The sequence below is a fragment of the Tachypleus tridentatus genome, chromosome 11, assembly GCF_004210375.1.
Source record: "Tachypleus tridentatus isolate NWPU-2018 chromosome 11, ASM421037v1, whole genome shotgun sequence".
Taxonomy (NCBI): domain Eukaryota; kingdom Metazoa; phylum Arthropoda; class Merostomata; order Xiphosura; family Limulidae; genus Tachypleus; species Tachypleus tridentatus.
This window is the reverse complement of record NC_134835.1, coordinates 55,929,901-55,956,730: the sequence shown is the minus strand read 5'-3', so window position 1 is coordinate 55,956,730 and position 26,830 is coordinate 55,929,901. Positions and strand designations below refer to the sequence as shown.

The 26,830-nt window shown below is 31.4% G+C and overlaps 1 protein-coding gene across 1 annotated transcript in view; it reads right to left on the bottom strand.

Moving 5' to 3' along the window:
• Positions 1-3,388: 3,388 nt before the first annotated feature.
• Positions 3,389-26,830, bottom strand: part of LOC143232192 (protein turtle homolog A-like) — a 143,497-nt gene continuing 120,055 nt past the window's right edge. The window contains exons 7-14 of the mRNA XM_076467323.1: positions 23,669-23,959; positions 19,889-20,176; positions 16,779-17,081; positions 14,773-14,898; positions 14,237-14,264; positions 6,406-6,497; positions 5,053-5,171; positions 3,389-4,307 (exon numbers count right to left, since the gene is read on the bottom strand). Of these exons, the coding sequence (XP_076323438.1) occupies positions 4,134-4,307; positions 5,053-5,171; positions 6,406-6,497; positions 14,237-14,264; positions 14,773-14,898; positions 16,779-17,081; positions 19,889-20,176; positions 23,669-23,959 (1,421 nt within the window). The 3' untranslated portion in view covers positions 3,389-4,133. The remainder of the gene's footprint in view (positions 4,308-5,052; positions 5,172-6,405; positions 6,498-14,236; positions 14,265-14,772; positions 14,899-16,778; positions 17,082-19,888; positions 20,177-23,668; positions 23,960-26,830) is intronic.

Genomic DNA, 26,830 nt, shown 5'->3' with positions numbered 1-26,830 from the left:
AAATCACAGCATGTCAAAAAATTTAACGCAAATTTTATCACAATGTCAATATTGTATACACTAATATTGTTTGTAGTGTAGCTTCTATTCACAGCATCTATTTTATGTTAATTTTAACTCAATTACATTTAGGTGTTGCTTGTGGAATCATCTAAATCAGGGGTGTGCAACAGGCGGCCCGCGGGCCACAACCCGGCCCGCCAAGCCATTTAGTGTGGCCCTAGTTGTTGTAATCTAACCATGTGGCCTGATCTGTAATCCAACGCAAATGGAATATTTTTAAAAGCATCGATCCTACGGGATTCCCAGGCTTCGACTCGACAAACTTCTAAAATTATCTTTGTTAGAGAGGAGCAGGCCGAATTCGATTGGTCGGCCTCTTTAGGGCATGAATAGGTGACGTGCACTAGCACTATTGTCTACGACTCAACGTCATGTCCTGAACCTCGCCTTCGCCCGCTGGCGACAATTTTCCCTTATCTCTGCTGTCCGTCATTCATTATTGGTGAAAATTTTATTACCTTTTACAGTTACTACAAGAGATTGAAGGTAAATTGATTATTATTTAGCATATTGTTGTGACTTTACTGAATTTATTAAAATTTTTGCTTTCAGGTGCATCTGATTCTATGTACAGTGTGACCTCGTTATTCGCGGGGGTTACGTTCTTTACCCTCCCGCGAATAGCGAAAAACCGCGAATATTGGATGCAGTTTTAAAACGTATATGTATGCGATTATATACTATATGAAATGCTTCCCAAACACTAATGATACTTATACTCATTGATGCAGTAATAATGTAGCAATATTGCATACTGTTATGTATTTCACTAAATTGTACCGTGCGTTACCGGGCTGTGCTTTGCCGTTTGCGTTGTTGGGGAAGCTGAGGCAGTCAGCCAATAGCAGTCAATCTTGTTTGGTGAAGACGACAATTGATAAAACGGCTTGATTGAGTAAATACAACAGAAATCTCCTCGAAAAGCCCTTTCAGTCTCTGTGACCTACAAAACGCAGTACGCGCATAACCCGCGAATATGCGGGGCCGCGAATGGCGAACCGCGAATAGGCGAGGTCACACTGTATTTTGCTATTCTCAATTAATTTAAGTACCGGAAGGCTATGATCGGGATGCCAATTTAGAAACATGTGTTTCTGTCCATAAGAGGTTCCATGTGTAAATAAATTCTATGTTCTTTTCTACTTTGCTATTTTCGTGAGAATAATTTTTGTTTTGATTTCAGGGCTAGTAAAATGTCAGCAGTTAAGAAACGAAAAATTGATGATGAGGGAAGGTTATTCAACAGTGAATGGTGCACAAAATATCTTGTTGTCCCACATAATCAAGGTGTTGTCTGCCTCGTCTGTCAAACTACAATTGCAGTCATGAAAGAGTACAATATTAAGCGACATTACGCAACTAAGCACTCCTCCCAGTTTGATGAAATTGTTGGTCAGGCACGAAAGGACAAAATTGAACATTTAAAACATCCATTGAAAAGCAACAAGGTGTTTTACCACTTTCAAGAAAAATTCAGAACTGGTGACAAAACTGAGTTTTAAGCTTTGTGAATGTATGGCAGAAAAGGAAAGCCTTTCAGTGATGGAGAATTTATTAAAATTGTTTAACAATATTCACAGAATATGCATGTCCAGAGAAAAAATATTTGGTGGAGCAAACTAGCCTTTCCCGCTTTACTGTCTCACGCAGGACAAAAGATCTTTCAGAGGACATCAAAGAAACTTTGAAAGAGAGATTGAATTCGTGTGAAGCTTTCAGTCTGGCTTTGGATGAAAGCACTGATATCAATGACACATCCCAACTTGTCATTTTCATCAGAGCTGTTACTGCAGGCTTTGATGTTTTCGAAGAGTTTTTAGATATGGCAAGCCTTTCCTCCACAACCACAGGACAGGATATTTGTGAACAAGTGCTTAAGGTTGTAGAAAAGTTTGAACTGAATCCTTATAAATTATGTGGTGTTACAACAGATGATGCTCCTTCCATGACAGGTAGGACAAATGGATTCACCAAGAAATTTCTAACTGCAATTGGAGCACAAGACGTAGTTGTAAGCCATTGCATTATTCACCAAAAGAGCTTGTGACCAAAGTTCTGGATTTTGCAGAAGTCATGAAAAATGTCGTCCAATGCGTAAATTATATTCGAACACGAGGATTAAATCATCGACAATTTAAAACTTTTTTAGATGAGCTGGACAGTGAGTATTCAGATGTTTTGTACTTCTCTGCTGTACGTTGGCTTAGTAGAGCTGCTACTTTGAAGAGATTCTGGAATCTGCGAGAGGAGATTAAGTTCTTCATGGAGAGCAAACGTCAGAATGTGGACTTCTTGAGCAATGAGAACTGGCTGAATGACTTAGCATTCCTCACAGACATTACACAACATCTGTCTGATTTAAACTTAAAACTACAAGGGAAAAGTCAACTTGTGAATAAGTTGTTTGAGCATATTTGTGCTTTTGAGAAGAAATTGGAACTTTTCCAGGTTCAGTTGAGAAGAGCCATATTGACCCATTTTACATGTCTTGCAACCAGGAAACTGGAATTTCCTAATCTGGATTGCACCAAATATGGAACCAGTGTACAAAAGCTGCGTGATGAGTTTGCAAACAGATTTCCAGATTTCAGACAAACTGAAATTAGATTGAAATTGTTCGCTCAACCTTTTGATTTGGCAGTGGAAGACAGTCCTGATGATTGCCAAATGGAACTCATTGAACTGCAGGCTGACATGGACACTAAAAGGAAATTCTCTGAAAACAGTTTGCTAGACTTTTACAAACTCTGTGTACGTGAAAAGTTTTCCAATTTGTCCCGTCATGCACAAAGAATTGCCTCCCTTTTTGGTAGCACCTACTGCTGTGAGCAATTTTTCTCCAAAATGAAGCTCATCAAAACCAAATGTAGAAGTCAGCTGACTGATGAACATTTGACCAGTCAGTTAAGAGTGGCAACCACTTCTGTCAAAGCTGATATTGACAAGCTCTGCAAGGACTCTAAATTTCAAGTGTCGCACTAAAATGATCACTCATGCAAAAATATAAAATATTATTGCTTGCATTTTGAGAATTTTTTTTAATTTATTGTGCATGTACACGAATAAGCTTGTTTTTTAAGTGGCCCCGCTTGATTGATGAAGTTGGTTATATGGCCCACCGACGAAAAATGTTGCACACCCCTGATCTAAATGATAGGTTTAAAACATAAAATACGTAACTTGAATTGTTTTGAAATATTTTTTCAGAAGATAATTTTGCAAATGACTTCCATAATGTTTTAATTTCGCGGAACAAAACTTATAAAATCACATTTTTTCATTTTAAATTTATTTCACAGACAAGACATTTATATTTCAAGTCACAGCTGATTTTGTCATAAGAAAATTTTTAAATACAGTCAAATAATTTCTGTTATTTAGTTAACAAGAATGTTACAAAAAACAAACGATCAAACTGAATAATTTTCCATTCCAAAAGTTAGGTTACTTCGAAGAAATAGGTCAGGATGACAGTTTCATTAGTCACGAATATGAGTTTGTTTTGTAAACATTGTCAAACAAACAGCAGTTGTTTTTATTTTTTTAAAACGCACTTTCACAGTTTAGCTTAAACAAAGTTAATAAGGAAAATCGTTTGTTTCTAAGTAGATATCAATGTTTTTCCGTTCATACCTGAAAGCAAGAACGTCGCGTGAAGTACTACATCATTTATAGTATCAGAGCAATTCATACATATGCGATTGTCGACACAAGTTTTACATTTCATGATAACTCTTTAGAATACTATTTAGTGCGCATAACTGAGATTTACATTTAGGTTTATTAGCACATTGAGTGGCAAGAGGTAACTCGCTTGAAAGTGTGAGGTCTTTCCACGATCTGACGTCTGGAAACTTCAAGTCTATAATTATGAACTCGCAGAATTGTAACAGTTCATTCTCTAGTTCAGTCTCTAGCTACACTTTTAAAACAGGCGTCACTTTAATGAAATCTGAATAACTTTTTAATGTAATTATTGGATGACTAATGTAGCACTGAATAGAGAACAATCATTCACACAAAACAGTAAAAACAAGGCACGCGGAATCATATTACACAGTAAGATTGTCTCAGACATCTGTTTGTTTGTAGTTTCTTTCTTGTATTGTAAGTAAAGCCTCTGTCACATCTTTTTTGTATCCAGTTTGAAGGTCAGTATATTCACCTCTGTGGTGGTCTGAGGATATTCCCTCGTCGAGCACATGATGATTTTCGTCGTCAATAGGTTGCATTTCGTGTAGTTCCTTGAGGAATTAAAACGCAGTATATTCAGTTATGACAATATAAGTGCATGAACAATTTCACCATTACAGTGTACACATTGTAAACGTCAATGCTGTCACTTTACGGTTATATAATAACATTTAAATATAACTTTTGAATGAAGTTAATATTTAACTCTGTACGCTCTCAAAAGATGAATTTTGATTAAACTGCCAGTAAACTACACGTGTCACTGCATTAGTAAATTAAAGTAATGGTAAGCTGGTTGATACATGTCCATAATCATGTTGAATAAACTCAACTGAGTTCTTCATTTTAAGCTTAATATATAAATCATGTAGCTTCTCAGAACATAATATTAAGTTGTAGATTCTAATCGGTTTCGGTGACTAATATAATTAGAAACTGAAGAGCATTTGCTTGTACATGCTACTCGTTATTCGATAATATTTGATGTATTAAAATAATCTGATATGAAATTTAAACATATTACTGTAAAGTGACTTCTACAAAAGTAGAGTACACTTCATAATCCAGGTAACTGTGAATAATTAACATTACAAGATACACTAACAATAAGTACTTCCAGTTTATTACTTCTGTCTTCCAGATATTTTTGCAAGATGTACTAATCTATACGTCAATGTTTTATCTCAGTACGAATATTATCATAGTTTATGCAAGTTTCGATTTATGAGAATTAAAACAGGTAATGCCATATGCAATAGTAATCACAATAATATCGATATTTTAAGCCAATCTTACAAAATTACTGTCAGAATCTCCATATGATGATCCTGCAGCCGAGAAGCTTTCCTTCTGGCTTTGGACTTCTCCTTGGTTAACAATTTTACACACAGGAATTTCCAGGTATTTGGAATCTGCTGAGGAAGTAGTATATTCGTTGTACATCAAATATAGAGTGTATTCTCAAAAAACAGTTGGATTTCACTTTTTGTTTGTATATATGCATATTTATATGAAAATTTATTTTTTATTTTCTTTACGATACTGGTTTGACTTGGTTTGTTCGCACTAGTGCAAATTATTTTTTCGACCTAAAAGTTAAATATAACAAAGTGTTATAACTAAAAATAACATGATAAATAAATAAGGATTTTAATTAAAAGGTAAGATATTAATGTGGATTTTCTGTATGCTAATACTTTGTAGTCTGTAACGTTTATTTAGTTTTAGCTACTTAATTAGTATAAAAGTAACTACAGACAAAACATTTATGAAAGGAACGTATAGTTTTAAAAAAAGCTTTCTATTTAAGTGTAATTTATTCATACTAAGTATCTATACCTGAGATCTGTAATCATATATTTCTAAGAGTAATCAGAAAGAATAAGCGATTAAAAAACCTCCACAGAGAACAACAGATTAGTCTGAATGGGTTAACATTAATGAGTAAATTGGTTAGAGTAAAAATTATGAATTTGGCAATAATAATATTTTTTTCTTTTATTATATAGCTATTGCTCAATAAATTAATAAGATAAAATTATATAAATTTACAAGCACCAGTAAAAATTAACTAGTATTAGGAAACATACTTTTGATTAGCTTGAAAATAGTTATTTATATTCCATGTAATTCATTTAATGCTTCTTGTATCACCTTCTTATATCAGTTATTTTATCCTTGTAATTTTGCTATTGAATATGCTTGAGAAGTCCATGTAGTATACATAATTTAATGTGTTGTTACTAACTTTATTTTAGTTAAATTTCTTCGTGTTTCATATACATATACGTATATCTGTGTATTTATTAGGGGTATAATAAGTCAAATATATCTAAATTGATGCGTTGCTTAATAAAGCACCAATGTGATAAAAGTCCATTGCTTGAAAAATGATTTAATTGACAAAGTACAAAGAAACTAATTTGCAATGTTTAGTCGATTGATTATTTTTATTTGAAATTACCCTAAGCAGAATACTTCTGTAAAATTGTATCCAATCATTCATGGAAAACTGTAAAATACTATGCTTTAAGGTTACAGGTTTCAAACATGGTTATGTTCAATGTGAAAAGTGGAATGTTAAGAGCATGATTTATTAATGTATTATTAGGTCACAAAAAATGTGGTGAATAAATATAAATTTCCTACCTGGTATTACATCAGGACACTTTTCTTCATATATTTCCTTAGAGAGATCCTCAGTGGATATTATTTCTTTATCTGGATGACTAGTATATTCGCTAAAAATATTTGTTAAATTTCTAATGCACGAATATGCTTCGTGAAATAGGGTTATTCATAAAGTGGAAAATTTACAGCAAAGGAAAATGTATCTCTGAAACATATATAAGTTGTATTTCCCTACTTTCATTAACTGGACTGATGTACACTGTATTATTAAATACACTGAGACAAAATATTTTTATTAAGTGAGAGGAAAAGGCTACCGTTGAGAATTATGATAAACTACGAAACATAGTCTGCCCAGAATAAAATCATGTTTGTTTAAAGTGAAGCCTGAGTTTATCAAAGCAGAAACATAACTAAAAATTTTTGAAGCTTATAGTAAGATAAATTGTGCGTAAATTACCCATATACTGTACAAACAACAAAGTACCAAAACACCATAAATATTAGTCCTCAAACTGCATTTTTCTAATAGAATAATAAGATATTTTATGACATTGTGATAAATTTTCCACAGAATGAACAACAAACACGGGATTACAATTTATTTTGCTTTTTAAACACATTTTTAGTTATTGTTAATATATACTATAGTTGTTTAATTAAGATGCTGTTAATACATTATTTTAACTTCTAATTGTCTTTATCAAATATACATATTTATGCATTATGAAATAATTATAATCTTCTTATACATTAACATTGTTAAAAATTCTTCTTCGCTTGTAATTGTTTTATGTTTACTACACTTAATTTAAACTGGTAGGTTTTAATTATTGTAAGAGATAACACTATGTAACACAAATTTTGTTCCTGGATAGTATGTGTCATTTCTTAATTGCTTATGTTGTAAATGTACAGAAAATGGCCATTATTTCCTTGAAACTTTGCTTTTGTGACCTGGATAAAAAAATTTAGGAATTACCCTATTTTTTATGTAAAATCAGGCAAATTTGCACATTTTCATTTCAATAAGTTCTGAATAAAACAACATATGAATCACGATTTACATGTATTTATATTTAAGTTATACAAAAATGTTTAGAAGTGAGTAGTTGTTGAGATTTGCGAATGTAATGTAAATCACTTTGACGTATCAGCCCATAAATATAGTCTCCTATCATGTTTTCGTTATACGCTCCTTGGTAGCGGCGTTCAGAGTTCTATATATGTTGGTGGAAGCGCTCTACTTGCTCCTCTGAGTATGTTCCTATGTTTTCCTTGAATTTATCAAGAAAAGCGTCAAGGATATGAACTTTTAGGGACATCCTGCAGCCTATTTTGCCATAGTTCTTCACCAGAGCTTCAACCAGTTCCACATAATTATCGGCCTTGTGATTGTCCAAGAAGCCCCGAACAATTGCAACAAAGCTGTCCCAAGCTTTTTTCCTTACTACTGAGTTTCTTGGGGAATTCTGTGCACTCTAGGATCTTCTTTACTTGTGGTCCAACGAAGACACCAGATTTGACCTTTGCCTCAGACAGCTTAGGGAAGAAGTCCCGAAGGTACTTGAAGGCTGCAGACTCCTTATCAAGAGCTGCTCACACTTTTGACATTGCTCCTCCCCCTAGAGAACTCGGACCGTTGTAATAAATTGGCCACTTATATAGCAGATTGCGTCTGGAGAATGCTTGCAGCTTCTTGAGGCTATCTCTGATAAAATCAGATTGGTCTATGTGTTCACTTAGGTAGCTAGAACTAAAATGAAGTGGTGAGCCCCTGTATATATATTACAATGGAAAGTTCTAGAAAATTCTTGTAAGTTCGACAAAGTTCTCTATCAGCTACTCGGCACTGAATCTACCTGGATTGTTCTGGAAAATGAGTAAATTTGAAAATTTCATTACGCAGGTAACAAAAGCAAAGTTTGAAGGAAAAACAGGTCTTTTCCATTTACTTTAGGCATAAGCAATTGGGAAATAACACTTTCTGCCCGGTAATAATGTAATAGCTATGTACAATCCTCTTCATTATATCAAAGTGTATTCAAAGAACCGGAATATTATACTAAATTATATATTTATGTTTAAAAACAAAGAAAGATCTTGGCATGTTTTGAAATTCGCGCAAAACTACACGATGGTTATCTGTGCTAGCCGTCCCTAATGTAGCAGTGTAAGACTAGAGGGAAGGAAGCTAGTCATCACCTCTCACCACCAACTCTGGGACTACTTTCTTACTAACGAATTGTGGGATTAACCGTTACATAATAACGCTCTCACGGCTGTGAGGGTGAGCATGTTTGGCGTGACTGGGATTCGAATCTATGACCCTCAGCTTACGAGTCGAGCGCCTTATCCACTTGGCCATGCCGAGCCTAAGAAAGATCTATCCTTAACATTTCTGAAACACAAAAAAATAAAGATTTATGTACGCGACGGGATCCTCTATTCTATTCTATTTCTTAATATATTTTGGTCATATTTTTAATACGTTTATAGTACGTGTTGTTTGAATCTGTTTTATTGAAACCCAATAACTATGATAAATTCAAGTTTTATTATTTATTACTGTAATAATAGTACTGTAAAGAGTTTCAGAATAAAGTAAAACCAGTTTTTATAGAGCCGTACTGTAACAACGTAATTTTAAGTGTTTTGTTACCAAACTGTAAAAAGTAACAGTTCTATCAGTTAGTTTTGCTTATTAGAATAGTAATGCAAAGTTGCTGAAACGATTGATAAATTACAAAAATAATAAATAATTGTGATATGTGAGAAGCAACATGCTTTTTGTTTCTTCTGAAAGATGTTTCGTCAAGAATATATATTAAGTAACATTTAATCTACTGTCTATTCAGAGAAAATAGAACAAATGCTTGTAACCGTTGTACTGTGTACTTCGAAAATGGCATGAGTCAAATATGTGGGACAAAAGTAGATTAATTTGTAAATATTTTAAAAAACAAAGTTTTAAATGTCTAAATTTATTTTACATATCAAGTGACGTGGTAAGTACAGTTAGTGAGTATATATATGTATAGGTTTGCATGCATGGTGCTTGGTAATATAGTTTAGTCAATACAGAAAATTCAGGATCAAATGTTTACCTTATAGATACGATCTAAATTAATCCTAGTGTTGATCATGATTTATGTTTTGCAATTTTATAGCTATTTAGTGTAAAATATTCACTTATTGTGATAAAGTACTCCTGTCATGTGTGATGCATCTTTCCACTTCAAGAATAGCTTCTACCGAAATAATCTATGTGTTTTTGCATCATCATGTTCCAACAAAACGATGCGAGTCAATATGGAATATGTGTTTTTACTCCTCCCCTAAAGAAAACAAAATAGTTATAAACTCAGAACACAATTATGTTAAAATATGTAAACGAGATATGGACTGGTTTTTAATTAAGTAAACACTGATTTCTTCAATCTTAAAATATTTGATATATAGAAAAAGGATATTAAACTTGATTGCAGAAATAGTGTAGACTATTTTCGTTCCACACACATTTTAGCATAAGGTGATCCACGTTTCTGTGTTTTAAGTCAGCCTCATTTAACAGCTTATATTCAAACATTTTTCAGGACTTTTTACATTAGAACTAAATTTTAATAAGTAATGTATTGCTTCAGATGAACGGTGTTGAATTTAAAAGAAAGAAATTGTAGATATTTGAAGAAACAGTGAAATACGTTATTATGAGAATTTAATGATGTGTAGCGGAAAAGCTACTTTATTATTAACAACTCTCTTTATAATGTAATATAAACGTATGTCTCAAAATGTCCAATTTTGTAAATAACGTGTAGACTTTCAGAATCTAGAAACAAAATGTAAAATAGTCGTTAAAGCAATTATCACAGGAAATTTAGGATAAAGAGGGCTAGAATTTCGTTGTACAACAGTACTGCTTTAGAGTACAAAATAGAAGCTCACAGATTATATGACGGAACTTCATCTTCTGTGTTATATCAGCCGTAATGTTTAAGTTGGTCATACACAGTCAAGACGTTTTCGCCCAAAACCTTATCCATATTAAAGTTGTTTTTTTTATATTCATAACTTACATCCATTTAGCTTCCTTTGTAATTAGACTGTTTGTGTCGATACTCAATCATATTTCGTTGTATATACATATATCTATATATATGTGTATATTGGCAAATAAAAAACTGCTTATTTCAAACTGTAATGTGTCATTTGATAAACATGTATAATGTCAGGTTTACGTTATTCTTGATGCTAATGGGACATAAGAATATTTTATGTGGTAGAGTAATTAAATTTTGTATCCACGAAATCTAATTTGGAGAGAAAGTATTGCCGGCACTAATTGGGCAGGCGCTTAGCTAATGACGGAAGGTGATGAATATTCTTGGAACTAGAGTAAGCAATTAAGGTTATAACAGCCGTTTCCACGTAAAACTCCTCCACTGTTATAGGCTATTAAGTCATGTAACGTACTTGTTCTGCTACACATCTTAATATTTTAAGTTCAGTATAACACAGTTGTACAATCTTAACTCTCAGTTGGTTGTTATTCTTCACATATTTCTGTTCAGATAAAAGTGTTGTGGTGGTGAATTTACTAAATTAGGAAACTGACAAAATAATGTAATATAAACTTGAAGAGATAAACAATATATATAGACGATGCATTGAAGGAACATATTTTAAGTTTGTTTTTGAATTTTGCACAAAGCTACTCCAGAGCTATCTGCGCTAGCCGTCCCTAGTTTAGCAATGTAAGACTAGAAGGAAGGCGGCTAGTCATCACCACCCACTGCCAACTCTTGGGCTACTCTTTTACCAACGAATAGTTGAATTCACCGAAACATTATAACACCCCCACAACTTAAAGGGCGAGCATGTTTGGCGTGACGGGGATTCAAACCAGCGACCCTCAGATTACGAGTCGAACGCCTTAACCCACCTGGCCATGGCGGGCCTCATATTTTAAGAAACTTTTTAACGACAAATGATAACCTACATATGTGACAAGTCTTTAAAGAAATCATGGCCAAGTTGTTTGGACACTTGACTCGTAGTCTAAGGATCGTAGGTTCGAACTTTCGTTTCACCAGATATGCTCGCGCTTTCAACCGTGAGGGCATTATAGTGTTATGGTCAATCCCACTCTTCCTTAGTAAAATATTATTTTAAAAGTTGGTGGTGGATGGAGATTACTAGTTGCCTTCTCATCAGCCTGTCATTTCTAAATTAGAGACGGCTAGCTCAGATAGTTCTCGTATAGTTGTGCCCGAAATTCACAACAAACAAATAGACCAGACTTTATGTATATTGTGTACGAGAGTTCCTGACACAACGTTGGATCACTTGCATCAATTTTTTTTCGGATTAAAACATTAGAAAACAAACTATAAGACTTAGATTATGTTCAGAAAAACAACTACAACACGGCCTTCTATCTCTGATAACTTTCGAAAGGAAAGAATCAAAAGTGTTAAATAAAATATAATCTTTACTTAAGTTTTTTTTTACATTTTTGTCTGGCTCAGAGAATGAATAATGTAAAATAAAAAAAAGATTCAACGTATTACGACCACTGGTTAGATAATCGCTTTTTGATACTAAACATTTTCTTGGATGTTATTATTATATAATGTACTGCTGTATATGTGCCATTGTATAACACTATATGTAACCAGACTTTAGTTTTCGAGTAGTTTTATTTTGTCAAATGTAATTAAATTACCTCTCTTCTAAATGATAATAAAAGTAAGATTTTTGTTCAGTGCTGTTATGTTAGTTTCACAGTTTTTCTTGTACGTATTTCAGCAAGAAATTTTCACTGAGCTTTAGTTTTCAATTTAGTGTGCCTGATAGTCAGGGCGCTCGACTCCTAATCTGTGAGTGTTTGGTTCGAAACCCCATCGCCGAATATGCTGACCCTTTTAGCCGTGGAAGCATTTTAATGTAACAGTCAATCACACTATTTATTGGTAATAAAGTAATCCAAAATTTGGCAGTTACTTGTGTTGACAAGCTGCCTTTCCTCTGGTTTATCTCTGATAAATTAGGGACGACTAGCACAAATAGTTCTTGAGTAACTCAAGGTCATTCAAAACATGCCAAACAAACAAAATTAATATTATGTTTTTTATGTGATGAACGTATTTATTAATTAAAACTAATTTTCTTCACTAACAACATCTACAAGGTACTTTTCCAAAATCTATGCTTATGGCTAAACTTAAGACTGAAATCTAGCATAGAAAAGAAAATCGATTAATTCATTCGTCGATCTTGTGTAGAGCTTGTGTTCGAAAAGATACGTTAATAAACAACTTTGTAAACGGACATTAAATCCACGTGAAAATAGTTGTTTTTTTTCATTATTAAATCTATTCACTTGAAAAGTGAACACCGTTTTATATTAATAAGTTAATTAACTAATGATATTTTAAAAATAATTTTGACCCTATACAAATCTCAAGGAATTCTTTTTACCTACTAGACTACAATAAAACTTATAAAACATAAAATAACTTGATCTTAAGATGGGACCACGAAATGAACAAAATATGTTTCCTGTACTTACACTGTATACATGATGAAGACCGTAAACTGGATAAATATTTGATTCTATCATATATTGCACTATCCCATGAAATCAGACGGGGTATTAATTTTGCGATGAATTTGTTAATTAAAAAAAGAGAATCCTCAATAACAGCGGCTCTTGAAGTTCTTTTAGGTGGATTAGAGTAAATTAATCTATGAAACCTTGTATTTCTTTTCATTAACTATGTTTTGCGCATTAGCACTATCACGCATGGAGAGTGCGTATAACAGATTCAATTTTAATACATATCAGGATTTCTACAAGCCAACCCTGAAATTGGAATTCTTTTAGTCAGTGTTAGAGTGAACTAATCTATGAGGCCTTGAGCGTATTCAAATACTTCAATCGAAAGGGTTTAGCCTCCTGAGTCCCAAACTGTAATTAGATCTCAAATCGGTCAAGAGATGATGCAGCTGTGAGTTAAAAGTTTGCACTCGAAGAAAACAAAATATATTAAACAAACTCAGCCATTACACGAGCCGCTGTGTTGTGGTTAAAAATTTCCATCAACGGGTTATCTCACCATATTACAGAGGAATGATATTGCTTGTAAGTGCCTCACACATAATTGCGTCGTTTAGTCAAACAGTGCTTTCTCTAGCTTTGAAGATAACATTTTTCCTGGTTTTAAAGACTAGGTCGTAATACAGATAGTCATAAGGTAGTTCAAATGAACATCTTATCAAACTGTTATGCCTTGCCCTATGCCACAGGTAGTCAAGGTAACAAAAATGATATCAAGGGCACACACAATCCTAACTGCAGTCTCGACTGTGTATCGGGGGTTAAAAGTATTGTCCTCCATTGCCACGTGCCTCATTCCCCGAAAAAGTACTTAACGTCTAGTCGCCAATGCGGAATTGTACATTCCCGTATAGTTCTTTTTAAATTTTCAAAACAAATGTAGAAGTAAAAAAACGTTATAATATCATGAAGTGGTAGTTCCTACGTGTAACACATTTACCATCCGATCGGAAAATTAAATTTCTGAATAAGTTCTGACTACGGAAGCAAGATATCCAATATATGACCAAAACTATCATTTATCTCATCTCTAATAAAAACCATTAAAATGATTTAGAATAATAGTAGCTATTTCAAAAATAAAATAAACCTACCTATGTGGATGAAACTGTGTCGAATTTTAAAACGGAAGGATATACTGAAGAAACTAAATTACTGCTACATATACAATTTTAAAAAGCATAACATCTATGTCTAAATATAAAGTATAGGAAAAATTAGTCTTACGGAACTTTTTCCTCAGGCTTGGGTTTTTCTAAATAAGAAAAAAAAACGTTATCTATTAGAAAATTGTCTTTTTTTTTAAATATACATAATAGTATCTACATAAATGACTATGTAAATTTTACTGACTAATTAAAAAGAGATAAAAGTTATAATAAATAAACAAAGTCATTGTGAGTTTTACTTATTTTGTGCCATCTTTCATGTAACACATAGAGTGCAGGAAAAAGTAACCGGAAGATGTAAATTAATATTTGTATCCGGTTATACATTTATATATTTTTCTTTAATACAAATTGATTCCTAGAACTGATAACCGATGCGTAACTACAATTAACCCACTATCTTATTTATGTAGTAGTATTTTAAATTGTATTTTTTGATGATATCTTTGAAAGAAGTGAATGTTAATTTGTATTTAACTACTGTAGAAATCTTACAAAAGAACTAACGTTGTCGTTCGTCATTGTTCTGTGGATCTCTAATTTAAATTCCATTTATTATTTAAATCGTCTGATAATACGTAATTAATTACTCACCTCCACGTATTCGTATTTGTCTTGTTTTCAGAATAACAACTGCACAAAGAGCAATTAAGACAAAAACCCCGACAATTGATAACAAGGCAATTAAGATGGGATTAACAGGGAATTTCCATTTGGTTCCTGGAATAATGAAAACAAATGACGATAAATTATAGTGGAAACTATACTATTAATGACAATATTTTCTCGTTTACTGATGTACAAGCATGCGACAAAACATTTACCAGTCATTAATTTATAACATTGCTGTCCTAAATACTTAAAATGTGAGAAACGTTTGTTTTGGCACTTTGAAAAGGGATGTGTGCTTCCGACAACCAAACGCGCTGAAATCAAGCTTAAAACATTCAAAGTTTTAAAAAACGCAAAGACAGGAAAATATACCTACTTTGCAATTTTTTTGGATTGAATAAAAACCTAGTAACTAATCATAATTTGAAAGTAAAATTGTTTAATAAGTGCAGCGCGTCAGCAAGTACAAACAGATAAATTGATTGATTTGTTAATTTCGAAAATTTAACGGTACAGAGCTCATGTTAGTAAACTTCAGACAAAGGATCTACAAAATCGTACTTAGCTTAATGAATAAAGTGAATGTAAGATCAAATTTAATATAAAGTATGTATAATACTGTGTTAGCGCACTTTTATTAGGAGAAGAAATTATGTCTATGGCAGCTACACAACACAGTAGAAGGATAAATTCTGTCGACTTCAATAACATTTATCGTTCTTTATTATAAAACAGTGTTTTATTTCTTGGAAAAGAATGATTTAGAAATGAAATTTTACTTATTTCTTAGTGTAAAATACATAAAGCTTAAACTGTCTCTATTCAACCAAATTTGGTTCTGAAAGGTGAAACAATGAGGAATATTCACTCCTTTCTAGTCTTACTTTACTTTCTTAGAACATAAAATTTATCATTTAAGTAAAACATTAACTGTTTTGGATAATAATACTTTTTCGTTTTATTTGGACAAAAAAGTTCTAAGAACACATATTTTTTTAAGAGCATTACATTATTATTTATTTATGTTTATTTTTTCATGGTTTCTCTCTTTATATAATTCTTTAACCTCAACATTTAATTGAGCTTAGCAATATATTCAATCATGATTTGTTTTGTTCTGAATTTCGCGCAAAGCTACATTAGGGCGATCAATGTTAGCGTTTTTAAATTTGAAGTGATACACTAGAGGAGAGGCACCTTATCAACACCACCTACTGCTAACTCTTGGACTACTCTTTACCATAAAAAAGTCCCCAACTGAGTCAGCTGTAAGATTACTTATTCAAAATCCTAAAATTCTAGGTTCGTTTTTTCACGGTGGACATAGCAGATAACCCGTAGTGGATTTGAAAGAAAGCAAACAGCCATCTAAAAGTTTTCAAATTGAAAAAAATGTTTGATTATAAGGATTCGAACTCGCTGATTAAGAGCCGCGTAGCTTCACCACCAGATCATGGCTAACTTCTAGAGAGTGAGTTCACGTTATTAAAGTTTATACTAGTCAATTTTTATTTTGTTTTATACCTATTTTGGAGAGAATGGCTTTTTTTAAATAAATGTATTTCACATCTAATATTTTGATCTAATTGCATATCGGTAATAAACATAAAAACCTGATATGTTCAAAGTTTTATTTGATGCATTACGTAATTATATTTAGAAGAATTTACATTAAAGATAAAAATGGGCAGTACTTTCCAGTGTCTCAGATGTATGTCTGAGGGACTGTAACGGTAAAAATTCGGCTTCGATATTAATGGTGAGCAGAACATAGATAGCTCATTTTGTAACTTTGCGCTTAACTACAAAGACCCGGATAATAAAACTGAACAAGTTGAGTTTATTTAAATCTTATCAACATTCCAATGACAAAGAAACTGCAGTTCTAAGGGTATTTATATTTCAGTGTCTTAATTTACCCTTACGTTATCAACACTCACGAGTTTTATAATTCTTCATATTGTTATACTAATTATTTGGAACATTACCTCGACGAGATTGGGTCTCGGGTGTTTGCAATGTTTTTCCTTTCAGGAGAAATGGCTCGCTTTTACCTTGATAGCTGACAGCGTAGATTTTCAGCACAAAATTGAAACCAGCTGGTAGCCCTTTCATAAAGAAGGACGGTGAAGTCGTAGAAAAATTAGTCACAACACTGCTAGCCGTGATATCATAAATTTCTACGAAAAGTTCTTGTGGAAAACTTCCATCATACCCTTCTGTGCAATCCACTGCGATGCTGTTTCGAGTTTGATTCGTCAGAAAACAGTTTTGTATTGGTTCAGGTGGACCTGTAATTGGACGAGTCATCAGTTTTAAATGTGTAGATAACGATAAGTAACAAAGAAATGAACAAACTCATAAAAAGTTACAATATTTTAATGTAGAATGAAAAATATATACTGAACTATGTAAATAGTTGGAGTTCGTGAAATTCGCTGTGTATGAAACATAAATATTTTAATATCCTCCATATATCTTCATATAGATATAATATATTTTAATATGTTTTGTAAAACTTCTAAAAACACACCAAAGTTTCATTTTATAAGGTTTGTCTTATCAGTATGTGTTGACAAATATTGGTCTTCACGTTTTATTATTTGGTCTACTATTTCTGGTTATTGAATCGAGCATTTACACGACAATGCTTCTGTATAACGTACAGTAACTTGTCACAAAAGAAAACATCGATTAAACGAGTTTTTCCCCTTAAAAGTGACATTTCAGGTAACTTATCTTTTTAAAGCGAAGAAAACTATTCACAGCTATAATTAGATTGAACGACAAGTGCTTTATAATCTGAATCATTTCAAGTGTTACGCACATGAAAGAATAATAGTAGTGACGTCTTTACAGAGCTATTATTTTTGTCAGAAAACCTTTACCTAACTTAGCTGGATCTTCAAAACGTGTGATTAGTGTATCTGTTATACAACCTAATTTTTAGTTCTGTATAATTCTCTTACGTGGATAATGGTTGGTCACCTGAATCGCGGTTTTAAGAGAAATAAACTTGTTTCTCCCGACCCTGTCTGTTTACCTTGTTAATGTATGTTATATTCAATCACAAAAAAATTATTAGAACTATTAGCAGCTCGAAATAAGTATAATTTACTTTGGTAAGAGGGTAATGTAAATTATAGTGCATGTTCTATCACGTATTTTATAAAACGAGTATTCATTTTATTTAAAAGTACACACTGATAATACATTTCGATTTTTGAAAGAAAAGCATTAATATAAAATAATATATAATTTTAAAGAAAGGTATATCATATGAAACTCATAATTTACAATTGCAGAATTACAAACATATCTTATGGATAGGAATCAACTGCCACTTTCGATTAAAAACATGTAACTGATAGGTAACACTCGCAATATCTACTTTTACTTTGTAGAATTTTACTTATTTATAACATTAAAATATATTTTCAGCTCGATATGAATATCAGATGTCCTTAGTACTTATATTTTTTTTATAGAAACCTTATTTGAAACCAACTGTTTATACTAAATTACCTACCTTTATAACTCAAGATATACATTTCATTTGAAAATGTTTAATTTCGTTCTTTACTAAAATTATTTATGCTTTAAAACGTATCTAAGCCCAATAAATGTACAATACAAATAAGCACGAATCAGGTAGAGAATTCACGCTGCTTTGATAAATGAATAGAGAAATAATGATTAAATTGTTTTATACCTAGATTCAGAGACATACTTTGAAGAAACATTCAATGTGAAACATCTTAATGGGTGTTATAACTTTGAAATAAAGAAAACAGCTTTGGGTAGAAACTATCAGTTTATTTTTTTTATTGTTCACTCGAGAATTCTGAAAATGATTGTAACTCATTTTTTAAATGCTCCTCGTAGTACATTCATCTAAAACGTCCATTGTTTTTAACGCTTCACACACACACTAAAGTTATATTTTCAAAAACATACGTCGACTTTTTTACATTGCATAACAGTAATTTTAAATGGCTCGAGCTTCCAAAATGGATAAGAAAGCAGCATTTGTGAGCTTTTTCACCGATTTCAGATGGCTATTATCCTACTCGAGGATAATAGTTGAGATGAAATTTTTCATTGAGATGTGATTTTAAGTACCATTATGTGTCATTTGTTTTCTAAGCATACAGCTTTTGGTAATTTAGGTTTTCACATGATTTTAAAAATATGATCTTTTTTCTATAAATCACATGTCGCTGTGCTCTTCACAATAGTTTTAATGTTTTTCCAAGCAAATATCAGATATTAAACGTTGTTCCCGCAACAGAAACATTTTGAAAATACTGTAAATGAGTATTTATATAAAAAATTAAACTGAACAAAAATATTTTTTATATTCCTTTAATCAATTGAACTGTGAAGCTATTAAATATATCATAAGTTTAAACTGTAAATGCAACACTTTATTCAAAAATGTATAAAATCTTTATCAGTCACAACAGAAGTGAACTTCGATGCTTAAACAAAATACACGTAAACAGTTTAAATATTATGTGGTTTTCAAATTCTATATAGCACGTTTTTATTTCGTAAAGCTACAACAAAAAACAAAAAGTGTTCAGCATTCGACGCTCAAGTGAAAAAAATACGTGGGTGATAGAGTATTACAGAGAGCAAAGATAAAATTAATATTACAATGAATATGATTTTTATTACCTGTAATCTGACAGAAAATAATTTATTTGAATTTCAAATTATAAGAAATGACTACAATAAATTAAAATAGTAAGAAATGTTAAAAAAGAAATATAACATTAAATTAAATTTTAATTATAAGATTTTAAATTCAAGTTATTTTTCGTTGACGATATTCCAGAAATGAGTATAATTGGTATTTTTTTATTTGACAATAAAATAAAAATTTATTAAGTATTATTGTGATTTACCAAAGTATATCTTTTCTAAAATAATTCCACATCTTCGGTGATGTATATTAATAGATAATCCATTAAAACGAACATTCATTATATTATATAATTATAATTTATTTTCAAAATCCGAATATACAAACATCAATGTGTTTGGATGAGAAAATTACGTTATCATTGATTAGGCATTACTAAAATATTCTAACCTGCAGCAATGACGGAGTAGACGCAAGGAGCTTCTTGATTCCCAACACTATTAGCTGAGGAACAGAAGAGGTTTCCGTACTCGTATTTTGATTTCGGAATGTACGTTACAGTGCTCTTTGTTTTGTGAGAACTAAAACTATTGATGTCACGTGTTTCGTGTGAATTGTTAAATCTCCACATGAATACAACATCTTCAGGATCGCTTTCAACCTCACAGGAGATGAAAACGGGCTCATTTACTGTAGTTGCGTAAATAGTCTTTTGTCCTGGTCTACAGGCTGGGGTATCTGATAAAACAAGAGACATATTAATGATTAGACATCTTACAACTTCACCTTTACTTATGTTGTTAATTTTTAGACTAATATTTAAATGGTTTGTTTAATGTATTTTGGTTAATTCACGTTACATTCTATCCGTGTTTAAACGTTCCTCATGTTGTATGAATTTTTGATATGGCATCTTTAAAACTGTTTAAGATAGTCTCAAGTTGTTTTTTCACTCATACATATTAATAATAGTACAACTATTATCCGTAATAATTTTGAAAGAACTGAAAAAAAAGAAAGAAAACATCACACCCAAAAATTAACTGCACCAGAATACAGTAACGTATTTATAGTTACGTTGTAACTTGTCATAATTCAACCATTCATGAATTCAGAAAGTGTATAAGAGTACAGACAGTCATATTCTATATAATAAAAGTAGTTTATGACGAGTCACGGTTCCTATTAAGCTAAACTATTAGTCTTGGTACCAAGTTACATGTTTAGTTTGTCTCTTTATAGATTAACTTACATAGAGCATCAAAGGGTATCACGAGCTTTTGTATCATGAACAGTGTAATGAGAAAAGATGGATATGTGTACTCTGTACAAATGACTCTCAGCTTAAAATGTTTGGCATCAACATATTAATGTGTTCGATGACGAAGAGAAGAATGGTGTTATGATCAGTGTATAGTATCTACAATAAGCACAGTGTGAATCAGTACAAGAAAGGACCTGAACTGGTGCCAGTGATTTACACAAACCTGATGGTTTCTTAACTTCTTACGAGTAGAGTATAACTCTAATCAATCATGTTATCCTCTCAAGGCAGAGATTTATCTTTCTGCAAGAAAATGATTCCAAGTATACTACAAATGTGGTGGATGATATTTTGAGAGTAAATAGACCACTGAAATATTCAAGTCATGGATCGGCCTAAATAAAGTCTTGATATTAATGTTCCTCATGTTCTTTTGACTTATGTAAAAAATGCTAAAATACGAACAAATGACGTCATTAAACTCACATGGAACAGTAGAGAATGATTGGACCAATGTTTCACAACAATTCGTTCGTACACAGCAAATGGCATCTAAATAATGTATAATATTATACGAAAAATAAAAGCTCTTGTATAAAATAGTAATGAGTTTTAATTTCTTTTTCTTTTTTTTGCATTTTATATGATGAAAGTAGTATAATTAACAAATTACAGTTTTCGTTACTTGTTAATTACGACTTTTGTGTATTCACTTTCTTCGCATTCCCTGAGAAAACAAAAAAACCAAAACATATGCAGTATTTACCATTAGTTAGAAAGTCTTAGAATTAGTTAGAATTATAGAATCTATAATTATCTAGATATGTATGCTAGCAAGAAAATGATTCTAGATAAACGGATTGAGTGTTGCTCATTTGTGTTAAGCGTTTACTTATATATGCTCGCATGGCTTGTTTTGTGAAACCAATAAGACGTGATATTTGAACAAATATTTTCGACACAGTATTTCTAGGCGAGATATATACTTTCAGTAATGCAAATTGTTGCTCTCTATTAAAAGGCTCTCTATCAGTTTATAGGGCTGCGTAATGGAAAGAGAAATTAAAAATTCTGTACACATATACTTATTACATATATGTATATATTACGGTCATGGTTTAAAAGAAAAAAAACACAATGAAATTAAGTATTACGAGTACATCAGAAATGTTGAAATCCAAATGTTGTTCTTTATAGGTTCTTTACTTCCTATTATTTTATAATGTCACATCAGTATCTAAAAGACGTGTTTATTCACGAGCTAAGATAACTAAATTCTAACGCTACTGAGTAGAAGGCATTTGCATTAATAGGAAATATTTTGTGTATTTAAATATATAAACATAAGATTTAAAAAAAATATATTAACTTATTCATATTACTGAGAGAAAACCAACAAAAAGTATTTCGGATTTATTTAAAACGTGTATTATGTTTTGCTTTGTGTTTTAGTAAACTTCCTTTATAGTTTTTCGTAATGCTAAAGTGTAAGATTAATAGAAAGTCTTTTGAATTAGTTAACTGAATTGACAAATAAACCAACTATGTATTAAATAGTGTGGTTGTTTACCCAGATGGGCTAGTTAAAAAGGAATGTGATTGAAACTTAAGTTCTATGCTAATGAGCATTGCGGTGTATGTCTTTAATTTAGAATAAATCGAAAATAAATTTCTTGTTCGAGGGTGTACTTAATAATTAATTTCACCTTTTTAATGTTTCAAGTTAAAAACTTATGTACATTTGTATGAGGCGTTACTGTTTTAAACATACTCTATTAGGAGCTGGGTTTGCTGATTTGTTGTGTTTAGCGCTCTGCCCACCGCGAAGAATCGAATTCCGAATTTTAGTGTTGTTAGTGCATAAACCTACAGCTGTAATTCCAAATTTCTTTGCTTTAATTAAAAGAAAACCAAATTAAAGGTAGGAGTGTAATGTATTGGATAAGTCAGAACCAACTTAAGGTAAATATGTTTTATGACTTACAATAACATGAAATAATGCATGACTTGAAGCAAGTTATGTTCTGTACTAATATCCCACTCTTTAGTTTCACGCTTGTTTTGATTGTTCTACAAATATTTATACACAGCTTTTTTTGTAATTATATATCTATTTCGATAACAGAATAAATTGTGAAAGCAATCATATCGCTTTTGAATATAAAGATTAAATCTAAGTATTGAAAACAATTTTCTGTTTGAATGCGTATTAAGAATATTCTAGCTGAAAACTACAGATTCCTTTCACTTTTATGTCTTTTGCTTTATAGTAGTCATATGAACCTAAATGCGAAGTTTTGGAAACTACATTTGAAAACAAAAGTTAAATCATGGTACTTTAGAACCAGAAATATTTTTAATTCAATGCAGAAATCATTTTGAATTTATCGAATACAAGTTGAACTTTTATTCACTGTTGGTACTATCAATAACTTCTGATCAAAATAACTTACCAAATAGAACTGAAAATTAACCCTGTAATGATTAAAGTAATTTAATATACAATGCTAACTTATAACGATTAGAATACAATGACATATAAATTAGGTTCCTTCGTTTCTGAAATGTACTTTTGACCACAATCTTAAAAACATCTCATGATGTTCACCCAGCTTATGATATTTAGGTTAATTTTATATCCATATACAGGGAATTCAAAATGACTTCGTCAAAAGAAAAATGCTAGCAGTAAATAGTGAACAATAAACATATTAAATATGTGTGTAAACGTATTAAATAAGTCAACTAGTAATATTAAAAAGCTTAATATTAAAGAAAGAATTTAATCTAACTTAACAAATAAAAAATTAGATGTTTCGTCCATGTGCTATCACAGACTCCCTGTCCTTTGAGATGTATAAATTATTTTTAAGAAATATTAAATAACATACATGTAAACTTTTACTTCTAAACAAACGTGTAATTACATGAGAATAGGCTAACATGTATATATGGTATATGCTTACGCTGTACCCTTAGGAAGACAGTATTGCTTTCCCCACGACCCTCACTGTTGGTTGCTGAACAAGTATAGCGCCCTCTACCCGAACGCTTTACGTGTTGAAGGACCAGTGTTTGATTACTGATTATAATACCAGCAGTCGTGTTGATTTGCACCTCTCGCCCCTCAAACTTCCAGACTATATCTTTTACCATTGGATTGGCTTTCACGCTGCACTCAAAATATACGTCATTACCTTCTTGAATATGGCTGTGGCGTAATTTACTACCAAGGCGAAGGGAAAGCTTTGGTGGATCTAGGTTAAAAGAAAAAAAAGACACATACATGCACACATATATATATATTTGTAGATTATATTATAGAAGTTTGGTTAATCAGATCTTTGAAATATTTGATTACTTACAATAGATATAAAATGTTTATTCACGTAAAATATAATGTGTTACCAATAGATATAAAATGTTTATTTACGTAAAATATAATGTGTTAGGAAACACATTCTTCTATTATTGAAATGGGTTACAGAAGGTTAAATTATTTTACTTTCTTGGAATTTGATTTTGTACAATATTTAGTAACATAGAAGAAAAATCCAAACATTAATACGAAAGTCAAATACACGGGATGATTCGAATTTTGCACGAAGTACATTTGTCGATAAAGAAGCACGAATAATAAATCAGTTGATTATTATAACTTTTCGAGAAGTACAAAGAAACAGGTTCACACAGTATAGACAGAAGTAAATTATTTGTTGGATCTAACAATACTTTATATACGTTTTTTATTGTCTGAAAGGCATTCCAAACATTTTTACTTGTTATTATTTATTTGTATTCACCCAAGAAACATATAGACAACTCATAATATTTGTCTCTAATGCTATCATTGTTGATATATAATTTATAGTTAATATGAACGGTAAACTCGAGTTGTAGCATTGAATTTCTACTGATTTATTATAGCGTAAAATTAACAGTTTCTCTCATTCGATTTAGAAAAAAAACACATTAAATTAATTGGTACTTAACAATTATTTTCAATGTTAAAATAAACCAGATATTCCAAATAACTATTGAAGCTTACATCACAGCTCTTTAAAAAAAAATTAAACAACTTAAAGAACAGTAAAATAGATGACCAAATAAGATTTTTGATTTTAATACTTAGAATTCAAACAGAAACAAAATGAACTAAATGTAGTTGCTTAGTCCATCATGCTTTGAACCTCGCGCGGAGGTAACGGATACAAGTTTTATTTAGTGATATATCTCCGTGTTTGTTTCCAAGTTATTGGAATTTAGTGAACAGTTACGTGATGTTTTAGCGCTTCATAACACTTAAATCCTATACAGCTATGGTAGTACATGCCGTGTTGTTAATTGATACCTAAAATATCTAGTAATAATATGGATAACACCTTAATTGTAAGGCTTCTAAATTCAATCCTTACAGCTAATTTAGAAATATCAAAATCTACTTTATTTTCAACAGTGAGACCAAGTAGTCTTCTGCTTGTAGTTTTATCTAAATATATTTTAAAAACATAATAAACAGAAAATTTGTAATGCATGACGATTAATAGAAATCATACATGATTATGATTATTCCAATATTTAGTATTAAGTTAAAATTTGATTGGAATGCACCGAGTTGTTAATATTTCTACTAAGAGATTTATTATCACTAATAACATACACTCACACACAAACACATATATAACTGTACTATAGACAATTTTAAAATAGTAATATGATTTATGACATTCATTTTATACCGAAGAGTAGCCTATTGTGCTACAAAACAGGTAAAATAAACAAGAGTTTCATAAAGACACAGGATTCAAGTTTTCTTAATTTTATTTTAAAATGTGTTATTTTGTAGTTGATGTATTATGAGCATTTTATCCCTTTATACATGAGAAGTAAGAGGATATAAGCAGAGATGAAGAAAGACTGTGTTATGTTACTCTCTTTACACTGCTTTACATAAATATTGATTACCGGAATATTGATTTAAAAGTGTATATTTTCAAGAGATCGATTTTTGAGAATGTGTTATAACTAAGCGTAAGTCCATCACCATTGTATATGTAATTCAAATTTCTTTGCGTATAAGAATTATAACGCAAAATTAATGTCAAGATATTTATATGCAAAAACGGCTCGTTTGGGTTGAGAAAATATTTTAATAGAAGAGCGAACAACGTTTCGACCTTCTTCGGTCATCGTCAGGTTCACAAAGAAAGAGGTAACTGACCGGAAGCTGACCACATGTTTGAAAGGGGTTGTGTAACTGTGTGTCGAAATGTAGAGGGCGGTATTAGATGTTTGAATATATAATTTTATTTATTTTATTATATTAATATAGGTATAAAGGCGTTCCTTTATATTGGTTTATTTTGGGTTTAAGTTGTTGTATAAGTCAGGCTTCTTTAATTTTGCGTTTGTTTATGTTTGTTTCTTTATTTAGTATTTGAGTGTTTTCTATGGTTATTTTGTGTTTATTTGACTTGCAGTGTTCGAAAACGTGTGAAGGTGACTTTTTATGTTCTTTGAATCTGGTTTCCCTTTTTCTACTTGTTTCTCCAATATAGAAGTCGTGGCAGTTATCACATTGTATTTTATAAATAATATTGGTGTGGTGTTTGTCAGTGTAGTTTTACATAGTATAGACCTCAGTTTTGTGCCTGGTTTTTGAATAAATTTGGTATTAACTGGAATGTCATATTTTGTTACTAATTTTTGCCAACTGTTGGTTATTTGTTTGCTGATGTCAGGAATATATAGTATACAGCAGTATATGGTTTCGTGGTTTTTTGATTCGTGAGCTGTATTTACTTTAGTTGGTTGATTTTGCTTTCTGTCTAGGTGTGTGCGTATAATGTTTTTTACGGTTTGTGGAGGAAACTTATTGATGTTGATGAAGTATTGTTTTATTTTGTCTAATTCATCGTTAATTTTATCTGTTGAGCATAGTTTTATGGCTGTGTTTATTTGGTTTCTTAGTATGTTGAGTTTTTGTTTTGTTTCATGTGCTGAGTCCCAAGGAATGTATAGTCCAGTATGGGTGATTTTTCGGTGGATTTCTGTTTTGAATTGTGTGTCAGTTCTTGTAATTTTGAGGTTAAAAAATGATATTTGATTGCTTTCTTCCTGTTCACATG